Source organism: Saccopteryx bilineata, chromosome 4, assembly GCF_036850765.1.
Source record: "Saccopteryx bilineata isolate mSacBil1 chromosome 4, mSacBil1_pri_phased_curated, whole genome shotgun sequence".
Taxonomy (NCBI): domain Eukaryota; kingdom Metazoa; phylum Chordata; class Mammalia; order Chiroptera; family Emballonuridae; genus Saccopteryx; species Saccopteryx bilineata.
Window position 1 is genome coordinate 279,208,914 of NC_089493.1, and position 20,246 is coordinate 279,229,159.

Consider the following 20,246-nt stretch of genomic DNA (forward strand, 5'->3'; position numbering starts at 1 on the left):
GGATCTACCTGGCATGCCCACCAGGGGGCGATGTTCTGCCCATCTTGGGGCATCGCTCTGCCACAATCAGAGCCATTCTAGCACCTCAGGCAGAGGCCACAGAGCCATCCTCAGTGCCCGGGCAAACTTTGCTCCAGTGGAGCCTTGGCTGCGGGAGGGGAAGAGAGAGAGAGAGAGGAAGGAGAGAGGGAGGGGTGGAGAAGCAGATGGGCGCTTCTCCTGTGTGCCCTGGCCAGGAATCGAACCTGGGACTCCTGCACGCCAGGCCGACGCTCTACCACTGAGCCAACTGGCCAGGGCCAGGTCTTCTTTTTATTATGGTTTTCTGGTGACTCCTTTCCTCAGGGCTCATGGGGTCGGGTCCCTGCACAGTGAATGGATTCCCTTAACTGTGTGTTTCAGGTTGCTGAAAACCAGGTGGCATCTTAGCAGTGCTGGGCAATACTTGGCAAGCAAATTGTTCTGTGCAGTACAATTATGTCTGTTTCAGATCAGTTTAGCAAATGTCTACTATGCACCATGTCAGGGAGCCATGGAGGAGAAAGGGAGAGAAGACACAGTCTTGCTCTCATAGCCTCAGAGGTTTGTCTAGTAGGGGAGCAAGAGCCTGTTTATAATTCAAGGCAGAGGAAGGTGTGTCCCAGGAAGCTGGGGGCTGGGCAGGGAGAGGTTGGGAGAGTTTGTGGGAGGGGCAGGGTGGCTAGGATTTTGAAGCGTTGATCTTGATGGGTTGAGAGAAACTTATGGGAAGGAACAGCTTGAGCAAAGGCACAGGATTGGGAAATTGCAGCAAGTTTAGGTTTTAGGAAATGGTGCAGGTTGTATAGCCCCTATAAATGGCTGATTGGAGAAAACTCAGGAAAAAAATGTTAGAAGAGAGGCCCCTGGGTGCTTCTTAGAGGACTTGAGCATTCATCTCAGCTGTCAAGGTCTCACTGACAGCGCAGGGATGTCAGCACTATGTGTTACTATTATTAAAGTTTTCCTGGCAACAGTGTTCCATGAAAGTGAGAAGTACTAAAATTCTGAACTTGGATGGTGGCAACAGGGATGGGAAGGGGGGGGAGTGTGACCAGTGAAATAGTGACACATGACCACAAGTTACTAGTGGAAGGGGGGAGTAGTGAACACCACATTTTACAGGGTGAGTTCTAAACTCATCAGCTCCCTGAACACAAAGTAATTTAAGCCTTAATCCTTATTTTTCCATTACCGCCTTTAGGCCTAACTTTGGGCCGACAGCTGAGGAAGCTTACATTGTGAGAAGAGTGAGGTCATCGTGGAGTGAGGGTAGTAGAGTTGGGGGCTTGCCAAGCAAGGCAGTTTGAAGCAGCTGTAGTGGGGAATGTGGTAGTGGTAAGATCCAGCCATGTGGTGGCCACACTGGGAGGCCCAGTCCAGCACCAGGCACTGCTCCTAGACACGTGCCCACTCCTCCCACAGGAGATCACAGCCTGCATCAGCTGTGACCCTGGTGTCTCTGGAGTTCTCGAGAGGTTGGAATACATCTCAGTTGCTTATCAAAAGAAATCCTTCCTGTGCCTGCAGTCTGCGTGACGTGGTTTAACTTGTACAGCGCTGCTTTGAGGCATTTGCAGTGAGTCTCCTGAGCTAAGGTGTGGTTATCTTGTTCAGACTTACAGATTCTCTGTTTAAAGAAATGGAATGGAGCAGTTACAGTTTAAACATTTAAAATTATTTGCCAAATTTTTCTTATTAGCTCAACATGAAATTAAATATGACATCAAGTGATTTACATATTTTATGTAACTGCCTATTGTGGAAAAGGAATGTGAAATTAAAAAGCATTCACTTTATTAAGAATTCCTCATTCTTCAAGAGCATTACTCTATACAAAATATTTCCTTCAATTAAAAATATCCAGCCTTGGCAAATTAGTTTAGTCAGTTAAGAGCGTCGTCCCAAAACCACAAGGTTGAGGGTTTCCATTTTTCTGAAGCTGGAAACAGGGAGAGACAGCCAGACAGACTCCCGCATGCGCCCGACCGGGATCCACCCCGCACGCCCACCAGGGGCGACGCTCTGCCCACCAGGGGGCGATGCTCTGCCCATCCTGGGCGTCGCCATGTTGCGACCAGAGCCACTCTAGCGCCTGGGGCAGAGGCCACAGAGCCATCCCCAGTGCCCGGGCCATCTTTGCTCCAATGGAGCCTTGGCTGCGGGAGGGGAAGAGAGAGACAGAGAGGGAAAGCGCGGCGGAGGGGTGGAGAAGCAAATGGGCGCTTCTCCTGTGTGCCCTGGCCGGAATCGAACCCGGGTCCTCCGCACGCTAGGCTGATGCTCTACCGCTGAGCCAACCGGCCAGGGCCAAGGTTGAGGGTTTGATCCCTGGTCAGTGCACATGTGGGAAGCAACCAGTGAGTGCACAACTGAGTGGAACAACAAATGAATGCTTCCCTTCCCCTCCCCTCTCTCTTTCTTCCCCTCTCTCTCTAAAAAAAAAAAAAAAAAAAAAAAAAATTAAGCCCTGGCTGGATAGCTTGGTTGGTTGGAGCGTCATCCCAAGGTTGCTAGTTCGATTCCCCAGTCAGAGCACATACAGGAGCAACTTGACGTTCCTGTCTTTCTCTCCCTGCCTCTCAAAAAAGAAAAAAGAAAAATAAAGAAAAAATCCTTGACCCTGTCCGGGTTTCTCAGTGGATAGAGCATTGTCCCAGTGCACCAAGTTTGCAGGTTTGATGCCCAGTCAGGACATGTATGAGAAGCAAAGTAAGTGCACAACTAAATGGAATGAGTTGATGTTTCTCCTCTCTCTCTCTCCCTTCCCTCCCTCCCTCTCTTTCTCTCCTCTGCCCCCCTTCTCTCTTCATGCCCCTTGAGCATTCATCTCAGCTGTCAAGGTCTCACTGACAGCGCAGGGATGTCAGCACTATGAGTTACTATTATTAAAGTTTTCCTGGCAACAGTGTTCCATGAAAGCGAGAAGGAGAATTTAAGAATATATATCCTTTTTGTGTGTGTGTGTGTGTTTTTCTGAAGTTGGAAACGGGAGAGACAGTCAGACAGACTCCCGCATGCGCCCGACCGGGAACCACCCAGCACGACGCTCTGCCCACCAGGGGGCGATGCTCTGCCCCTCCGGGGTGTCGCTGTGCGGAGACCAGAGCCACTCTAGCGCCTGGGGCAGAGGCCAAGGAGCCATCCCCAGTGCCCGGGCCATCCTTGCTCCAATGGAGCCTTGGCTGCGGGAGGAGAAGAGAGAGACAGAGAGGAAGGAGGGGGGGTGTGTGTGGAGAAGCAAATGGGCGCTTCTCCTATGTGCCCTGGCCGGGAATCGAACCCGGGTCCCCCGCACGCCAGGCCGACGCTCTACCGCTGAGCCAACCGGCCAGGGCCAAGAATATATATCCTTGATATGGCTGCTTTGTTTGTGAGAGATAAGACTGAAAAAGATGAGGGAGGGAGAGTTTTTAGGGAATTTTGCTGCCCTTAATATACTCCTACTTGGACTTTTTGTAAAGAATTCCAGTAAGTACTTGAATTTGGGGGTGACTAGAGGACATGGGTGGGAGTAGTATTGTATTGTTGTCTTTGACTGTAAAGCAATACCAAGATGGGGCCAGAGGGCAGCTGGGCTCTTTTTGGATTGTATAGGCCTGACTTTGTTAGTATAATGTGCTGTCAGAGCCTTATCTAAAAAGGGCTGAGAGGTTTATGTGGGGTGAAGAAATAAAACACAGGTTTACCATCTGAAGTGACCCTTTATCCCCCCAAGATCTATGCAAGCTATTTTCCTGTACAAATGTCTTGAATTAACTTTCTCTATAAATATCATGTTATAAAACATGGGTTTTTTTGAAATTGGAAAAGCACTCATTAAGTGGATTTTGCACACGCACAAACACACCACATACATTTAATGAAAGAAAATCCTGAATGGCTTAACTTTTTAACTCCCTGTGGCAAGATCTGATCCAAGTCAGCATATGAATCCACTTTAGAGAATAAATACATATTAGATTATAAGACTTGCTCGTCTTTCCCATGAAACTGGGTGAGTGGTGGGTGGGGGAAGATAGTTTGGAAATGAAAGAATCTTGGAATGAAATGTAAATCTAAATGACTAATACTGGTCTGAGGGTAAGCGGTTAATCTTACCAGGAAACAGGAACATGGACATTACCCTGAGATGCCACTTGTTCACTTGTTCATTGAGTATTTGTTTTGTGCCTGGCTTTGTATTAGGCTCCTCAGATAGGATAAATCCAACATGGTCCCTGCCCATGAGGATCGATAGCTTGTGGGGAGCAAGGGTGTCTCAGCAGGCACTCAGGGGATACTCAGGGAAGGGCTTTTGGGACCCTGACGATGCAGAATCCAGCTCTTCCAGGGTGAGTGTAGGGGAAACTTTACTGAAGCAGCCACCCTGGTGCTGGGTCTTGGCGACAGTTTTGAGGTTTGTTAGATGGAGGAGGTCCCAACTAGGCCTCTAAAGGCATCGCATTTTGAGAGGGCCTGTTGTGGTCTAAAGAGCGTGAGGTCATCCTGGAAAGGCACACACAGGCCAGGCTGGGTTAGATTTTCTGCTACAGATATTCAGGAGCTGTCGAATGCCACTTGCCAGAGGAGTCTCATGCTTAGGGTTGTATTTTTAAAAATATATGGCCACAGTGTGCAGGTTCATTGACAGCAGGGGCAAGAAAAGAGTGACAGTTGAGAGCCTGAATTAAGCCAGTGGGCATAGGGATGCAAACGATGGTTCTGCTTTACTAGGCTGATGTCAGAGTTGGCTGGATTTGAGGCCTGCAGTGACACAGGAGAATTTGAAGATCAACTGATTTTCCCGGTTTGATGATGCTCTTTTCCCGAAGAGGTTGGGCACAGGAGGACAAAGAGGTTATAGGGGAAGGCAAGATGGATGGATGTGGTTGGAACAGGGTGAATTCACAGCCTGTGAGGCATGCATTTATTTGGAAACCTCTGGTATGAGATACTTTGATCCATTCATTAGGTATTTGGCAAGTTTTTAGATTATTAGTTTAGATCGGGGTAGTCAACCTTTTTATACCTACTGCCCACTTTTGTATCTCTGTTAGTAGTAACATTTTCTAACCGCCCACCGGTTCCACTGTAATGGTGATTTATGAAGTAGGGAAGTAACTTTACTTTATAAAATTTATAAAGCAGAGTTACAGCAAGTTAAAGCATATAACAATAATTACTTACCAAGTACTTTATGTTGGATTTTCGCTGTTTGGCAGAATAAATCTTTATAAAACAACTTACTATAGTTAAATGTATCTTTTTATTTATATAAATACTTTGGTTGCTCCACTACCGCCCATCATGAAAGCTGGAACGCCCACTAGTGGACAGTAGGGACTAGGTTGACCACCACTGGTTTAGATGAAGAAAGGCATCCTTTGGAGGAGTGTTACAGATATAAAGGAAAATGCATTCAACTGGGAGTTGAGATATAAATTCCGTTCCCATGCTTGACCAGGTGGTGGTGCAGTGGATAGAGCACCAGCTTGGGATGCTGAGGACCCAGGTTTGGAACCCTAAGGTTGCCGGCTTGAATGCGGTCTCATTTGGCTTGAATGCAGGCTTATCCGGCTTGAGTGTGGGATAGTAGACATCACCCTGTGGTCACTGGCTCAGCTGGAGCCCCCCCCCCCCCCCGTCAAGGCACATATGAGAAAGCAATAAATAAACAACTAAAGTGCCACAACTACAAGTTAATGCTTCTCATCTTTCTCCCTTCCTGTCTGTCTGTCCCTGTCTGCCCCCTTCCCCAAGTAAATAAATTCTGTTCCCAGATTTTTAACAACCTGGTTATATATTATGGGGTGAGCCACTTCATCCCTCCAGGCTTCATCTTGTCATATGGTAGGTAGGCTAAGACAATGACCCTAAGACCCCTTTTATATCTAAACAGTTCACTATTAATAGAATGACATGTTCTGAAAATAATATTCTTTATCAATAGATTTTGGTGTGACTGCTTCCTATTTGACACCTGCTTCTGGCCAGGATTTTAACTTGTGAAAGATTAGGATGCTTTCCAGGCCTAACAGCTACAGGGTCTGTCTCTTTTGGTCATCTCCATGACTCTCACACACTATACCCTATGTTTCAGATCACCGAAGTGGCCTTGGAGTACAACAACTGTCATGGGGACCAGGTGGTGGAGCGGCTCCTTCAGCACCTGCGGCGAGTGGATGCCCCAGTGTTCAAATCTCTGGCATCTGAGCTCCCAGCCCAGTTGCTAGACCCGCCACTGATAACTGCGTCTCCCTGCTGCAATACTGTGGTACTGCCCCAATGGCACTCCATCTCCAGGACCCACAATGTCTGTGAACTGTGTGTCAACCAGACGGCCGTGGGCATTAGGCCGACCTCAGTCAGTGTGCCACAGTGCAGCTTTCTCGAGATGGCAGCAGCTCTGGATTCTTTCTACCTCAAGGAGCAGGCCTTTTATCATGTGGTGTCAGACAGCATGGAGTGTAGCAATTTTCTGAGTTCCTACAGCCCTTTCAGCTACTACACTGCATGTTGCAGGACCATGAACAGAGGTGTGATGGGCTTCATTAATTCTGAACCAGATGTCTTCAAATCCCCGAACATTGCATTTTCTTCCCTTGAGAAGGAATGTGAGATTGCTCCCCCAGGTGCCATTCCTCACATTGAGGAGAACAGGCATGTCTTTCCTGAAGCGGACGTGAACAGCACAAACTTCACAGGCCTGAGCTGCAGAACCAATAAGACCCTGAACCTCTACCTGCTGGATTCAAACTTGTTTTGGTTGTATGCAGAACGGCTGGGTGCTCCTAGCACCACCAGGGTGAAAGAATTCGCTGCCATTGTTGATGTGAAAGAAGAGTCTCACTATATCTTGGATCCAAAACAAGTTCTTATGAAGTTCACCCTAGGTACTATAAAGCACTTTACTGCCCCAAACAATACGTTTGTGTAACTTCATATTGGTAACTTTTATAGGGATCTCATTACATATAGTCATGGGGGTGATGTTAGCTCTTTAGCTCATTTGAAATAGGTTGTAATTGGTCATAATTTACAGGAAGCTGATTTTGTCTGTTGAATGGAACAGAAACTTTTTAACTTCAGATTTTGGGTAAGTTTGCTATTTAGCATTTGGGGATTAAGAGTCCAGTGTTCCAGATGGGCAGTGCCTGTCACATTTCTAAGGTAGGAGGAGCTGCATTTGTTTGGAACCTTGCCACTGTGACAGCCCTTCTGGTGCAAATGTCCAAAGGGGCTGATGAGCATGAGTCCCAATAGCAGCTCCGTTCTCAACTTACACAGAAAGCAGTGGTACAATAAAACCACCAGTCCTTTTTGTCTCAAAGATTTAAATGTGTAAATGTCCAGGCCTAATTTGTTCTGCTTCTAAGGGTTGGGAAATGATGGTATGACCTGAGTGCCTAGATTACTAAAACAAATGACAAGTGCAGTAAACAGTATCAGATTACAAACCAGCAAAACCCACTTTTTTGGGGTGTAAGACCCAAGTACAAGGAAGAGCTTGCCCTTGGGGAAGGTTGGGGCTTGGCAGCTGCAGTATCTAACTCACACTGCCCTGTTCCCAGGACTTTTCTGAGTTCCTACACACAAGGAAGTGAGAATTCAAAAGCCGTATTAGTTCAGCCTTGTTGGAAACATGGGGGGAAATCAGTGTTTGCCAAATGGAGACAGGAGGAATTTGGTAGGGAAGGAAACCTTTTGTTTTCAAATTCTAGAAACTATGACAAGAGTAAACTTGGGGCCCCTAAATAACAGTCCTTTTAGCTGTCTTTTTAAAGTCCAGGTGAAGCGTGTTTCTTAGACACATTTGAAAAGGCTTCTGTATATACTGATTTTTATTTATAACAATGTATCATAAGCATGAAGGCTCTTGAGTGTTTAAAGGACCCTGTGTGACCAGTCACTTTATTAAATGCGTACTCTATTACTTTTACAAATTGTTCCTAATTCATGTTTTCTAAAGTTACATTTTGGTGTACGGAGTTTACTTTTTTTTTTTTTTATCACTACAGTGGGGTCTTTTATTTATTTTTATACTTATCATGCCATGAATTCATAGGGAATGGGTTCCAGCAACTCAGGCTCCTTTCCACTGGTTCTCACAAAGTGTGCTTCTCTGGGTGGAGCAGGCTGTCGCTTCAGCTGAACCCAGGTACCTTTCTCTTTGGCTTCCTTCTTTTTCTGGTCATTTTCCTTCACACGTTTCAGGAAGCTATCTTGGCTCTTAGAGTGCTTAATATGCTCAATACGTACATTCATTCTCTTGGCAAGAATCTTGCCCTTAACTTGTTTGTTCACAACAATGCCCATGCATGCTGGGTGACATTGTAGACTCTTCCAGTTTTGCCATGGTAACATTTGTGGGGCATTCCTTTTTGAGCAGTGCCCATTCCCTTAAAGTCTACAATATCACCTTTCTTGTAGATTCGCATGTATGTGGCCAGAGGACAACTCCATGTTTTCTGAAAGGCCTGGAGAACACGTGCCGGGCGCCTCTCCTCTTTCCTTTTGTGTTAGTCATTTTGGCGAATTACTGGAAGATGGCGGATCCCTGGAGTTTTCTTAAAATGAAACAAGCCTGTATTGTTTAAGTGTTTTTTGGATTTTCTGAATTCTGTTCAGTTATACCCAAGCACTCAATGAGCTCATAATGTGTTCACTTTGAATTTAAGGGTAATCTGAAATAAGGCTTCTTAAGATTTCTTTTCATCTTCTGTACCTATTCTGAAACATTGAGCTCAGTTGCTCTTTGTCCTGTAGTTGGTGACAAAATGTATGAGTCCTTATAAAAAAAACACCTACTGAGTGTCATTGTCAATTTGGAGAGTTGACTCATAAATCAGTTGTCTCTGCAGCAGCCTCAGAATTTAGGCTTCATTCAGATTAGGAAATAATTTTTGGTTTTGTTTCAGAAACATAGCCAATTAAGTGTTATTCAGTGCCAGTGATGAATTCTCTTTAGCATTCTCATGACAGTCTTCACTTCCTCTCCCTCTGCAGAACATTGCATTGTGCACTAGGACCTCAACATGGAGAGAGTTAGACAAGAGAAAAATAAAACTCACATTAGTGCTGCTGCAGATATACAGTGCTGCTGTTTACAGAGAGGGTAAAACTGAGTATTAAACACCGAATACAATACAGTAGACTGGTGCAGTTATTGAATTTATAGTAATACTTAAATGTCTTAGTATTGTAGGTTGAATTCTCTTAAAAAATTGTGCTGTGTTGATGATTTATGCAATCTCAGGTGTCTATTTTTGGACCAGTCTTGTTAAGAAAAAACAGAATAACATTCCTAGTCTGAATATTAGAGCATCTAACAATGCGCATGGCATTTTGTTTTCTGAATTACTTTGTGCTGAGTTAATAGCACCAAAGCTAACCCTGATCCACCCTGGGCAGCTGTGTTCGGGGTTTTGCGTGTAGGTGAATTGTTAAAACTGTGAGCCTGTGAAGTCATCCCAGTTTTTAAAATGTAGAATGTAAAGTAGGCCAGCTACTCTCCTTGTACTTAGAAAAGAGTTGATCTCATTTTCTCTTTATTTTTAGAGTCTTTTATTCAAAACTTCAGCGTTCTCTACAGTCCCTTGAAAAGGCATCTTATTGGAAGTGACTCTGCTCAGTTCTCTTCTCAGCATTTAATCACTGAAGTAACAACTGATACTTTTTGGGAAGTAGTCCTTCAAAAGCAGGTACAGAATCACAAAAGAGGCAAAAGTCAAGCCATCTGTCCCTATTAAAATTATTTCTGAAGCTATAATTATTGGGGTGAGCAACTGGTTTTGATGTACAGATTAACCATGTGACAGTCTAACTACAGAACATGTGTGAATTACATGTGATTTTCGAATTGAAAGAAGTCCTTAAAAAGCACATCATTGGAAAAATCTGAAGTTTAATTTTTTTCACGATAATGTATACATAAGCTGCATTTATTGAATGCCTACTGGGTTTTAAGGTGAGGCCTGAGAAGCCCATTTCCCAGACACCAGTCACAGCCATCTCCCCCTTCTTACAGGACGTTTTGCTGCTTTACTATGCACAGTGGTGTGGCTTCTGTCCATCTCTCAATCATGTCTTCATCCAGCTAGCTCGCCTCCTGCCAGTGGATACATTCACTGTGGCAAGGTAAGGAAGCCTGTTGTACAGCACCCTGGGCTGTGTTTCCGTCTTCACTCTTCCTTACAGCTTAGCCATATGGTTTGCAAGGATCTGCCTATTTTTTATTAACCTTGGGGAAAGCTTGGTTGAATTTGTCAGCTTAAAGTCATGAGCAAAACCTTATTTTAACCAAAGATTTCCAGATGAATTCTGATTGTTTTTCCATGATGTTGAATGTGTTTAACCCTGACTGAATTCATGGGGCGGGGGAGGGGGGTGAGTGTAGTTCTGTGAGAGCAGTGCTGACTGGGGCGCTAGGACAGCCCCCTCGAGTGGCCAGCTTCCTGCAATGCCCCAGGAAGGTGCCCTGGAGCTGCACAGCGCTGTGGCCTTGGCCGGTGGAAGGGTCAGTCCCTGATGTTCTGCCAGCCGGCCTTGGGACCTAGAGCCGTCTCTCCACTGGGCCTTGTTTCCTTCATTGGTAAATGAAAAGGAAGGATAGGTTGATATCCACATGTTCTAGTTTTGTGATCCTGTGGATACTATATGTGGACTCTTTAGTAAATCATTGTTTTGTAAAACAAGGCTTACGTAAAGAGCTTTTTAATAAAGTAATAAGCAGTTTTTTGGGGAAATTTATTTAGATATAAGGTTAATCCTCTCTCTCCCTCCAAAAAACACTCCAAATAGATTAGAATTAAATATAAAAGGTCAAATCATAAAAAAAAGAAAGAAAATGGACTGTTGGATTTGCTAGTTCCTTTGAGAGATGGAAACTTTCCAAAGTGAAGTAGTTAAAAAAAATAATGAAAGAAAAATGAACAAATTCCACTAGAAAAATGTGCACTGTGCCTGACCTGTGGTGGCGCAGTGGATAAAGTGTCGACCTGGAAATGCTGAGGTCGCCGGTTCGAAACCCTGGGCTTGCCTGGTCAAGGCACATATGGGAGTTGATGCTTCCAGCTCCTCCCCCCCTTCTCTCTCTGTATCTCTTCTCTCTCTCCCTCTGTCTCCCCCTCTCCTCTCCAAAAATGAATAAAAAAAAATTAAAAAAAAGAAAAATGTGCACTGAAAATAAATAAGGAAAACACTAAAAAAGGATAATAGCTGTATTTTATGGCATATACATTTCGCCTATTCTATATGCTACAACTGATCATTAGAGCCAAATTTGAGGAGTTACAGTGCTGAGAGATTTTTGTATATACATATTATGACCTCATCCCCTAACATTCGCAAAGCAGGCATGAGTATCACTCCCTTTTTATTGAGGAAAAGGCTGAAGCATAGGAAGATTAGGAACTTGCCCAGAGTCCTTCCAACCTGTAAGTGAGAGACCAGGATTCAGAATCAGGTGTTCATACTCCAGACACTAAAAATTTTAAATAGTTTTAGAAACTGTGGAGAAGAAACTGGTTCATACAATGGAGTATTATTCAGCCTTAAAAAGGAAGGGAATTCTGCCTGGCCTGTGGTAGCACAGTGGACAGAGCGTCGACCTGGAATGTTGAGGTCGTGATTCAAAACCCTAGGCTTGCCCAGCTAAGGCACATACGACAAGCAGCAAGCATGCAGTGAACACCTAAAGTGAAGCTACTATGAGTCGATATTTCTTGCTCCCCACCCCCTCTGTAAATTCAATAAATAATATCTTTTTTTTAAAAGGAAGGGATGCTGACACACTACCGCATGAGTGAACCTTGAGAACATTAATGCTAGGCAAAATAAAGACATAAAATGACAAGTACCGTATGGTTCTTGAAGCGCCTAGAGTAGTCTGATTCATAGAGACAGAAATGGTAATTGTCAGGAGTTGCAGGGAGGGAGGAATGGGGAGTTGTTTAATGGGTATGGAGTTGTTGGGTTTTTTTGTGTTTTTTTTGTATTTTTCTGAAGCTGGAAATGGGGAGAGACAGTCAGACAGACTCCCGCATGCGCCAGACCGGGATCCACCCGGCACGTGGCACGCCCACCAGGGGGCGACGCTCTGCCCACCAGGGGGCAATGTTCTGCCCCTCCGGGGCGTTGCTCAGTTGCGACCAGAGCCATTCTAGCGCCTGGGGCAGAGGCCAAGGAGCCATCCCCTGCGCCCGGGCCATCTTTGCTCCAATGGAGCCTCGCTGCGGGAGGGGAAGAGAGAGACAGAGAGGAAGGAGGGGGGTGGGGTGGAGAAGCAAATGGGCGCTTCTCCTATGTGCCCTGGCCGGGAATCAAACCCAGGACTTCTGCACGCCAGGCTGACGCTCTACCACTGAGCCAACCGGCCAGGGCCTATGGAATTGTCTTAGTGGGTTTGTTTTGCAAGCACAGCAATATGAATTAATAACACTGAACCATACTCTTAGAAATAATTAAGATCTTAAGTTTTGTGTTGCATATATTTTACCACAATAAAAAAAGTGGGGTAGAAGGGCTGTGGAGAAACAGCAGAGAGGGATTCCAGTGTGAACAAGGGACATGAACAGATTTCTCATGTAAGTGAGGAATCTGTAATCTAATAAATGTAAATTAAAACAATAACAAAGTGTAGTTGATACTTATTAACAAATGCTTCTAAGGTACAAACTTTTTTTGATAAAAGTGAAATTAGCATAGTCAGATGTAGCTACTAGAATAAGTAAATTGGCGTAACCCTTTTGGAAAGCATTTTAGCAGCACTGTAAGAAATAACAAAAATGATTATACATTTTTGACCCAGTTCATTTCACTTTGGGGAATTAAGAGGACTTCATTTGTAGCATGAGCTCGTCGTATTAACCTTATTTATATACAACAGTAAAGGAATGGTTAAATAAAGTATGAGCATTTGATGGGATTTTTACCCATTCATTAAAACAATGTTTTGCATATAATTAATTCAAAAGTATAGAGCATGAAATATGACTATTGCTCATAAGTGTGTAGTCATCTATACCAAGCCTGAATGAGAGTCCCAGAAAGAAAGTCCTGATTAGCCCAACAGAATTCTGAGTAGATGTTTACAGATGATTTTCTTTTAACTTTATAGTTTGGTATTTCTTTGAAGTAAAAATTAGGAGGAAAAAAGCATTTGATTATAGAATCAAGTGTTCAACACTTGCTTAAAAAATGGAACTCTAATGTTTTAAGGAGGCAGGAGTGTCATTTTATTAGTAAAGCTGTTTAAAACCATTATAATTTGGTTATGTCTTTTTTTTTCTTTTTCTTTTTACGGAGACAGAGAGAGAGTCAGAGAGAGGGATAGATAGGGACAGACAGACAGGAACGGAGAGAGATGAGAAGCATCAATTATCAGTTTTTTGTTGCAACACCTTAGTTGTTCATTGATTGCTTTCTCATATGTGCCTTGACCGCGGGCCTTCAGCAGACCGAGTACACAAACACCTTGCTGGAGCCAGCGACCTTGGGTCCAAGCTGGTAAGCTTTTTGCTCAAGCCTGATGAGCCCGTGCTCAAGCTGGCGAGCTCGGGGTCTCGAACCTGGGTCTTCTGCATCCCAGTCCGATGCTCTATCCACTGCGCCACCGCCTGGTCAGGTTGTTATGTCATTTTTTAAAAGTCCAACTTCATCCTTTTGGACAAATGCATGGCACTAATTCTGCCCCTCCAGTACTTTCTGAAAACTTCCATCAAGTTAATGAGTCAAAACATTTCCATCTTTTGTGTGCACTATTTGTGGGAATAGGGCTGAGGGGCCCTCTACCAGTGCCCTCCGGCCAGGCATCCCCAAACTATGGCCCACGGGCCACAATGTGGCCCCCTGAGGCCATTTATCCGGCCCCCGCCGCACTGCTGGAAGGGGCACCTCTTTCATTGGTGGTCAGTGAGAGGAGCACTGTATGTGGCGGCCCTCCAACGGTCTGAGGGACAGAGAACTGGCCCCCTGTGTAAAAAGTTTGGGGACCCCTGTTAGACTGTCCTTATTTGCTCATCTGAGCAGCCCCCTCCCCGGAGGGGGGGTTGCTGCATGCCCCACTCATAGCTATAGCTGCAGTAGAGGCTGCCACCTAGTTCAACAGTAATTAACACAGATAAATTGCATAATTTAGCACAGATGTCATTTTCTATATTAGTAAATTAATTTTAAGTCTGCTAAAAAAATACACATTTTGGGTCTCCATCTAGATTTACAAAATATAAAATACAGTATTTCTTTTCCAGTGTTTTCATCTTCAGAGAGACTTGATATATTTTGCACAGTGATTTCCTTTGTTTTTCCAGAGCTAATTCAGGGATTAAGAACTTGGCCAGATCTTGTCAGGTGGGTGAAGTACTCCTGAGGTGTCAGTGAGGCACATTTGGGGAAGTGCATTTATCCACTCAGTAAGTGAGGTGGAAAGATTCATGTCCTAGAAGGATCAGTGCTGTCTGCATGAGCTGTGCCCAGCTCAAACCTGATGGTGCCCCTCTGAGAAGGGGCTGGCTGCAGATGGTGTAGGTTTCACAGGTATTTGAGAAGGTTCTTTCAGGGAAGACTTTCTTGGCAGGTCTTTTACTTTTTGTTTTTTTCCTTTTCTAGGATTGATGTATCTCAGAATGATCTTCCTTGGGAATTTATGGTTGACCGTCTTCCTACTGTCTTATTTTTTCCCTGTAACAGGTAATACAGAAGTGTTTCAGTATCTGGGCAGATGGGATTCTTTTGCTGAAAATGAAGTGGCATTAAGATACTTTTATAGAAGTGAAATGTAAATCATTAGTTATTACTAAACTATTTTGAATAAAACGTATTCATAAAAAGATGTTATTAGGGACAAAAGAGGAAAGGGCTTTGATGTCATGGTATCAGCTATGGTGTATTTTGGGAAGAAGTTTGCCCCTCCTAGAGGGTGTGTTTTACAACATCAGAGCTCAATCACTTTCTTGGCCTTAGGCACATCCAGGGTGCCAGGATGGACAGCAGAGAACCCCACATTCCTGTGGACAAACCAACAGGCGGCTATTGAGCCTTACGGGATGGATGTCTCTGCCCTGCCTGCCCAAATTTGTGAATGTCATTTCTCATTGAGCTCTGACCATGAGTTCCTTGTCCCTTTTTTGTAAGGAGGAAGTAGGGGTCAAGGAGCCTTCTCCGCAAGTGTGCAGACCTCTGTGAACATCTGCCATGGGGCTGTCACCCAGATCCCTCACATTTGTCTGAGTGGTACTTCCAAGTTCTGTGATTACTGCAGCTGCCCTCAAAGCCCAGCAGTCAGGGTTGGGACATTAGCAAAGCAGATGCAATTTGGCAGTTAGCAAATGTGGATATGGATGTTTTGGTAGAAAGGGAAATTAACCCTTGGCCTTTCAAAGCTGATACACCAGATGTTCTCTCTCTTTTTACAGATTCCTCTTTGTTTTTAAAAGAATGGATCCTCTAGGACCCAGTCACATGGCTTTGACAGTATCTTTACTGGGGAAAAGCATTTGCTATATTATTCCAGCGAGGTCCCTAACTCACATGTGACATTTACCGTGTTAATTTCCTGTGTTCACTTTGCCATTTATTGCAGCCACTGCTGTGCTTTTTGTGTTTCACCCAGCAAGTGCTTCCTTCATATGTATTGAATCATTTCCTTGTTTTTTCCTCTTTATCTCAAAGAATTTTTTCTGGAATACTTCCTGTGCTAATAGAGTCTTGTCAGATCACACACTAAAAACAGAGCGTGACTCACCCTGTTCTGCTGATTGTGTCGTGATGAGCCTTTTTCTTTCTAAGAAGCTTTAGAGAGCCATACAGTCATGGAACCATGGACCATAACACGAGCAGTTCCATCTGTGTGGGACAGAGGTTGGGCATAAAGTTTAATGGAACATAATTTTGGAATTCCAAACAAGTTTAGAAAAGTATTAAAGTCATAACATCCAGCACTGGCCCTTGCATAAAGAAGTTCTCAGCAACTAGAATCCATGAATATGTATTAAGAGAGAGACCAGGAAACACACACAGAGACTTGGTGGCAGGGGGTTCTGTGTTTGGTGGCCTAAGTGGCTTACGTGCCTTTTATTCTAAAGGTGCCTGATGTAGTCAGCACGAAGGTGAGATTGTTATCTGAACCCACGTTGGGGTCACCGCAGCTCCTTACTATTTTACTTGAATTGAAAAGTGAAGAAGATAAATATTGAACATGAAAAAACTAGTTCTATTTTAATGGAAAGAGCTCGCTTAGCAAATCAGAGCCTTACTGCTTTGGAGTGGAATATTCTTATTTCTTCAAAGTAAATGATAGAAGTGAAGAGAGCTCCTCATTATCTGGACCAAAGTGAATGTTCAGTTTACCCTGAAGGTAAATGGGCAGAGGATAAGCTGGCAGCTTGTAAAAGGGGAAAAGGAAAAGACCAATTGATAACATATAATAAGACCTTTTTCATGGTACACAAGCTTATGCTATTTTTTATTATTATTTTTAATAAATAAATTTTTATTAATTTTAATGGGGTGACATCAATAAATCAGGGTACATATATTCAAAGAAAACATATCCAGGTTATCTTGTCATTCAATTATGTTGCATACCCATCACCCAAAGTCAGATTGTCCTCTGTCACCTTCTATCTAGTTTTCTTTGTGCCCCTCCCCCTCCCCTTCTCCCTCTTTCCCTCCTCCCCCTCAACCACCACACTCTTGTCCATGTCTCTTAGTCTTGTTTTTATGTCCCACCCATGTGTGAAATCCTGCAGTTCTTGTTTTTTTCTGATTTACTTAGTTCACTCCGTATAATGTTATCAAGATCCCACCATTTTGTTGTAAGTGATCCGATGTCATCATTTCTTATGGCTGAATAGTATACCATGGTGTATATGTGCCATATCTTCTTTATCCAGTCTTCTATTTTTTTTTTTTTACAGTGATTAAAGCCTTTAAGCAAACTCTTGGCCAATACAGCAAGAATCCATAAAAGAGTAGTGTCCTTAACATGTTCACCAAGTCCAAGTTGGCCCCAACACCATGCCAAGTTCCTGAAAAATGCAACCCAACCACAGTTCAGTTTGTTAGGAGCTGTCACAGGGAGCAGGAGTCCAGGAAAAGTCCACATCCAGGAAAAGTCCGCATGGCACTGGAATTGTTGTCACAATTCTTTTTTTTTTTTTTTTTTAATTTATTTATTTATGTATTTATTTTTTACAGAGACAGTGAGTCAGAGAGAGGGATAGACAGGGACAGACAGACAGGAATGGAGAGAGATGAGAAGCATCAATCATTAGTCTTTCATTGTGCGCTGCAACACCTTAGTTGTTCATCGATCGCTCTCCCATATGTGCCCTGACCGCGGGCCCTCAGCAGACCAAGCAACCCCTTGCTGGGGCCAGCGACCCTGGGCTCAAGCTGGCGGGCTTTTTGCTCAAACCAGATGAGCCCGCGCCCAAGCTGGGGACCTCAGGGTCTCGAACCTGGGTCCTCTGCATCCCAGCCCGACGCTCCATCCACTGCGCCACCACCTGGTCAGGCTGTTGTCACAATTCTATACTTTGCAGCTCACGTCCAAGTCCCAATGACCGCTGCTTCTAGCTGGTAATGATTCAGGTAGACTGGAAAAGCCATCTGCAGCATGTGTGGAGATGGAGCTTCTGTTCTCCTCTGCCTGGAGAGATGAGACCAGGTTGCTTTTCCCTGGAGCTCTGCGGCTGTGGCTTGGTAAAGAGAACCTTGGGATACACTAAGCTGGGTGGCAAAGGTAGATTCATAATAGAAGTTGGCAAAAGAGGGAAAGAGAGCTCTAAATTAGGAGTAGGTCCCAGCCTGAAATATGAGTGGGGCATTGAGGTAGGAGGAATAAAGGAAACACTATATATTAAACAAAGCAGCAGAAAATAGGACTATCAACACCCACAACAGAGATCTTCGAGGGAAGAATAAAAAACCTGACTATTCAGGCAAGACATAGTTAAGTGGCCCTTGTGCAAATGAGATCAGTTTACCTGCTTCTTGGAAGAAATACCCTAGGCTCATCCACAGTGTCGTAGATGGGGCCGACGGCCCAAGCTTATGCTATTTTTAGTGAGAAGAATATAAAAGTGTGTGTGTGTTTTGATAAAATATACATTTACACTGGTTAAAATGAGTGCATATGCTAAGAAAAGATATCAAGATATTGACAATGATTATTTTGGAGCAGTGAGGATTACAAGTGATCTGGGGGTGCCTCTTGTATGCTTTTTATATCTATTGCAAATTGTCTTCAGTGAGCACATATTCTTTTATCATCATGTAAGGCAGGGGTCCCCAAACTTTTTACACAGGGGGCCAGTTCACCATCCCTCAGACCGTTGGAGGGCCAGACTATAAAAATAACTATGAACAAATCCCTATGCACACTGCACATATCTTATTTTAAAGTAAAAAAACAAAACGGGAAGAAATACAATATTTAAAATAACAAGTAAATTTAAATCAACAAACTGACCAGTATTTCAATGGGAACTATGCTCCTCTACTGACCACCTATGAAAGAGGTGCCCCTTCCAGAAGTGCGGCAGGGCCAGATAAATGGCCTCAGGGGGCCGCATGTGGCCCGCGGGCCGTAGTTTGGGGACCCCTGATGTAAGGGAAACCATGTGAAAGAGCTTGTTCTCTGCCACAGTGTGCAACCCGGGCCACCCCTGCTCCTGCTGGGCCAGCCTTCCTCAGTATGATAGCCCCTTCTCTGGAGTAGATACCTCACACCCTCAGTATGATAGCCCCTTCTCTGGAGTAGATACCTCACACCCTCAGTATGATAGCCCCTTCTCTGGAGTAGATAACCTCACACCCTCAGTATGATAGCCCCTTCTCTGGAGTAGATACCTCACACCCTCAGTACGATAGCCCCTTCTCTGGAGTAGACGCCTCACACCCTCGTTCTCATTTTTATATTTGGCCTTTTACGTGCCAGAGGTGCATAAACATGCTCCTAGTGAATTTAGAGGAGAGTCAGATCAACAGTGGGACCTTTACTGCCACATTTTCAAAGCGATTACTCTTCTGGAAGCAGTTTGTTGACACTGTGTGCTTGCTACTTGTAAAAAGTTGGGAAGCATTTTAGCACTCCCTTTAGGGAGATTCATGAAGATTGTTCCAGGAACTCTAAAATGACATGCTTAAAAATGTTGTTTTCTCTCCGGTAACTGTCTCCGGACAAACGCACAAGTCTCTTAGCCGCTCTTTCCCCGGGGGACAATTCACTTTTACTGTCTGCCCAGCCCAGGTGTGTGCTGCACAACTTAGCCCCAGATCGGCCACTGCTGGTCGTTCCTCGCCCGCGTTCCGCAGGGGTCAGGGTGGTCTCAGTTGTCTATGCCATAGACTCCATGGGACGGCTGACTGGAAGGCCTCACTCCGAGAAAGCTTACATGTTAAGGAAACTGCTTTAAAAGAGGGAGTGGTTATATGCTTACTCACAAAATGTTTGAAATTATTCCACTTACCTGAAAGTTTCCATAAACACTGTATAAAATGGGGCGTATCTGATATTAATTTCCCAGGAAAGTACTACCCATTACTAGAACACCTTTTGTCTTTTCTTAAGTATTTGGCCACTGGCTTTGTGTATAGTGAGGGTATGCAAGCTTTAATGAGTGGTTTCTGGGTTTTATTTTGTTTTTTTAAAGAAACAATGTTGATTTTTTAAAGCTAACATTCACCGAGCATTGAGATAACTCGTGTAATCCTTACAGCAGTCCTGTGAGGGAGAGGGTAGTCTTGCTACCCGTTTACAGATGAGGCAGTGCAGGAGCAGGGCAGCCACCTGTCTGGGAAGTCCTGACAGTGAGCAGTAGCCCTGGGAGTCAGCCCCGGGCGGGCGGCCCCCGGAGACCCTGCTCTTAACCTCCATTCCTTTAATTCTCGAAGGCAACCATAACTGTTGTTTGTCTGCCTCCTGCGTAGAGCCGGTGGTTTTGATGTATTGTGGCCAGGTTGTGTATACACAGCAAAACATGTCTGTGGTAGAAATTTTGCTCATCAGATAATTAAATAACAAGTTCTAAAAAGAATTTTTCTACAGACTTGCAGTGAAGCTTTGAGGAAAACCCACTTCACATGTCACCCTCCCTCCTGTGTTCTCAGGGCCAAGTAGCTTTAATTCCTTAAGAGTCCCTGGGTTGGTCTTTTTGTTGAGTCAGGGCTCTAGTAACACCTCTCGCATCATGGCAATCAAAATGTCTCCAGTTGTTGCCAGATGTCCTTTGTGGGGTACAGTT

At 44.3% G+C, this 20,246-nt stretch overlaps 1 protein-coding gene and 1 pseudogene across 3 annotated transcripts in view; one reads left to right on the forward strand and one right to left on the reverse strand.

Annotated features, from left to right (window-relative positions):
* The window catches only part of TXNDC11 (thioredoxin domain containing 11), a 72,205-nt gene that overhangs the window by 50,094 nt on the left and 1,865 nt on the right, over positions 1-20,246 (forward strand). For all 3 annotated transcript variants that reach the window (XM_066274841.1, XM_066274843.1, XM_066274844.1), the window contains 4 exons: positions 6,101-6,893; positions 9,559-9,701; positions 10,028-10,137; positions 14,608-14,688. In XM_066274841.1, the coding sequence (XP_066130938.1) occupies positions 6,101-6,893; positions 9,559-9,701; positions 10,028-10,137; positions 14,608-14,688 (1,127 nt within the window). The remainder of the gene's footprint in view (positions 1-6,100; positions 6,894-9,558; positions 9,702-10,027; positions 10,138-14,607; positions 14,689-20,246) is intronic.
* On the reverse strand, positions 8,047-8,551 carry LOC136334537 (large ribosomal subunit protein eL21-like; annotated as a pseudogene).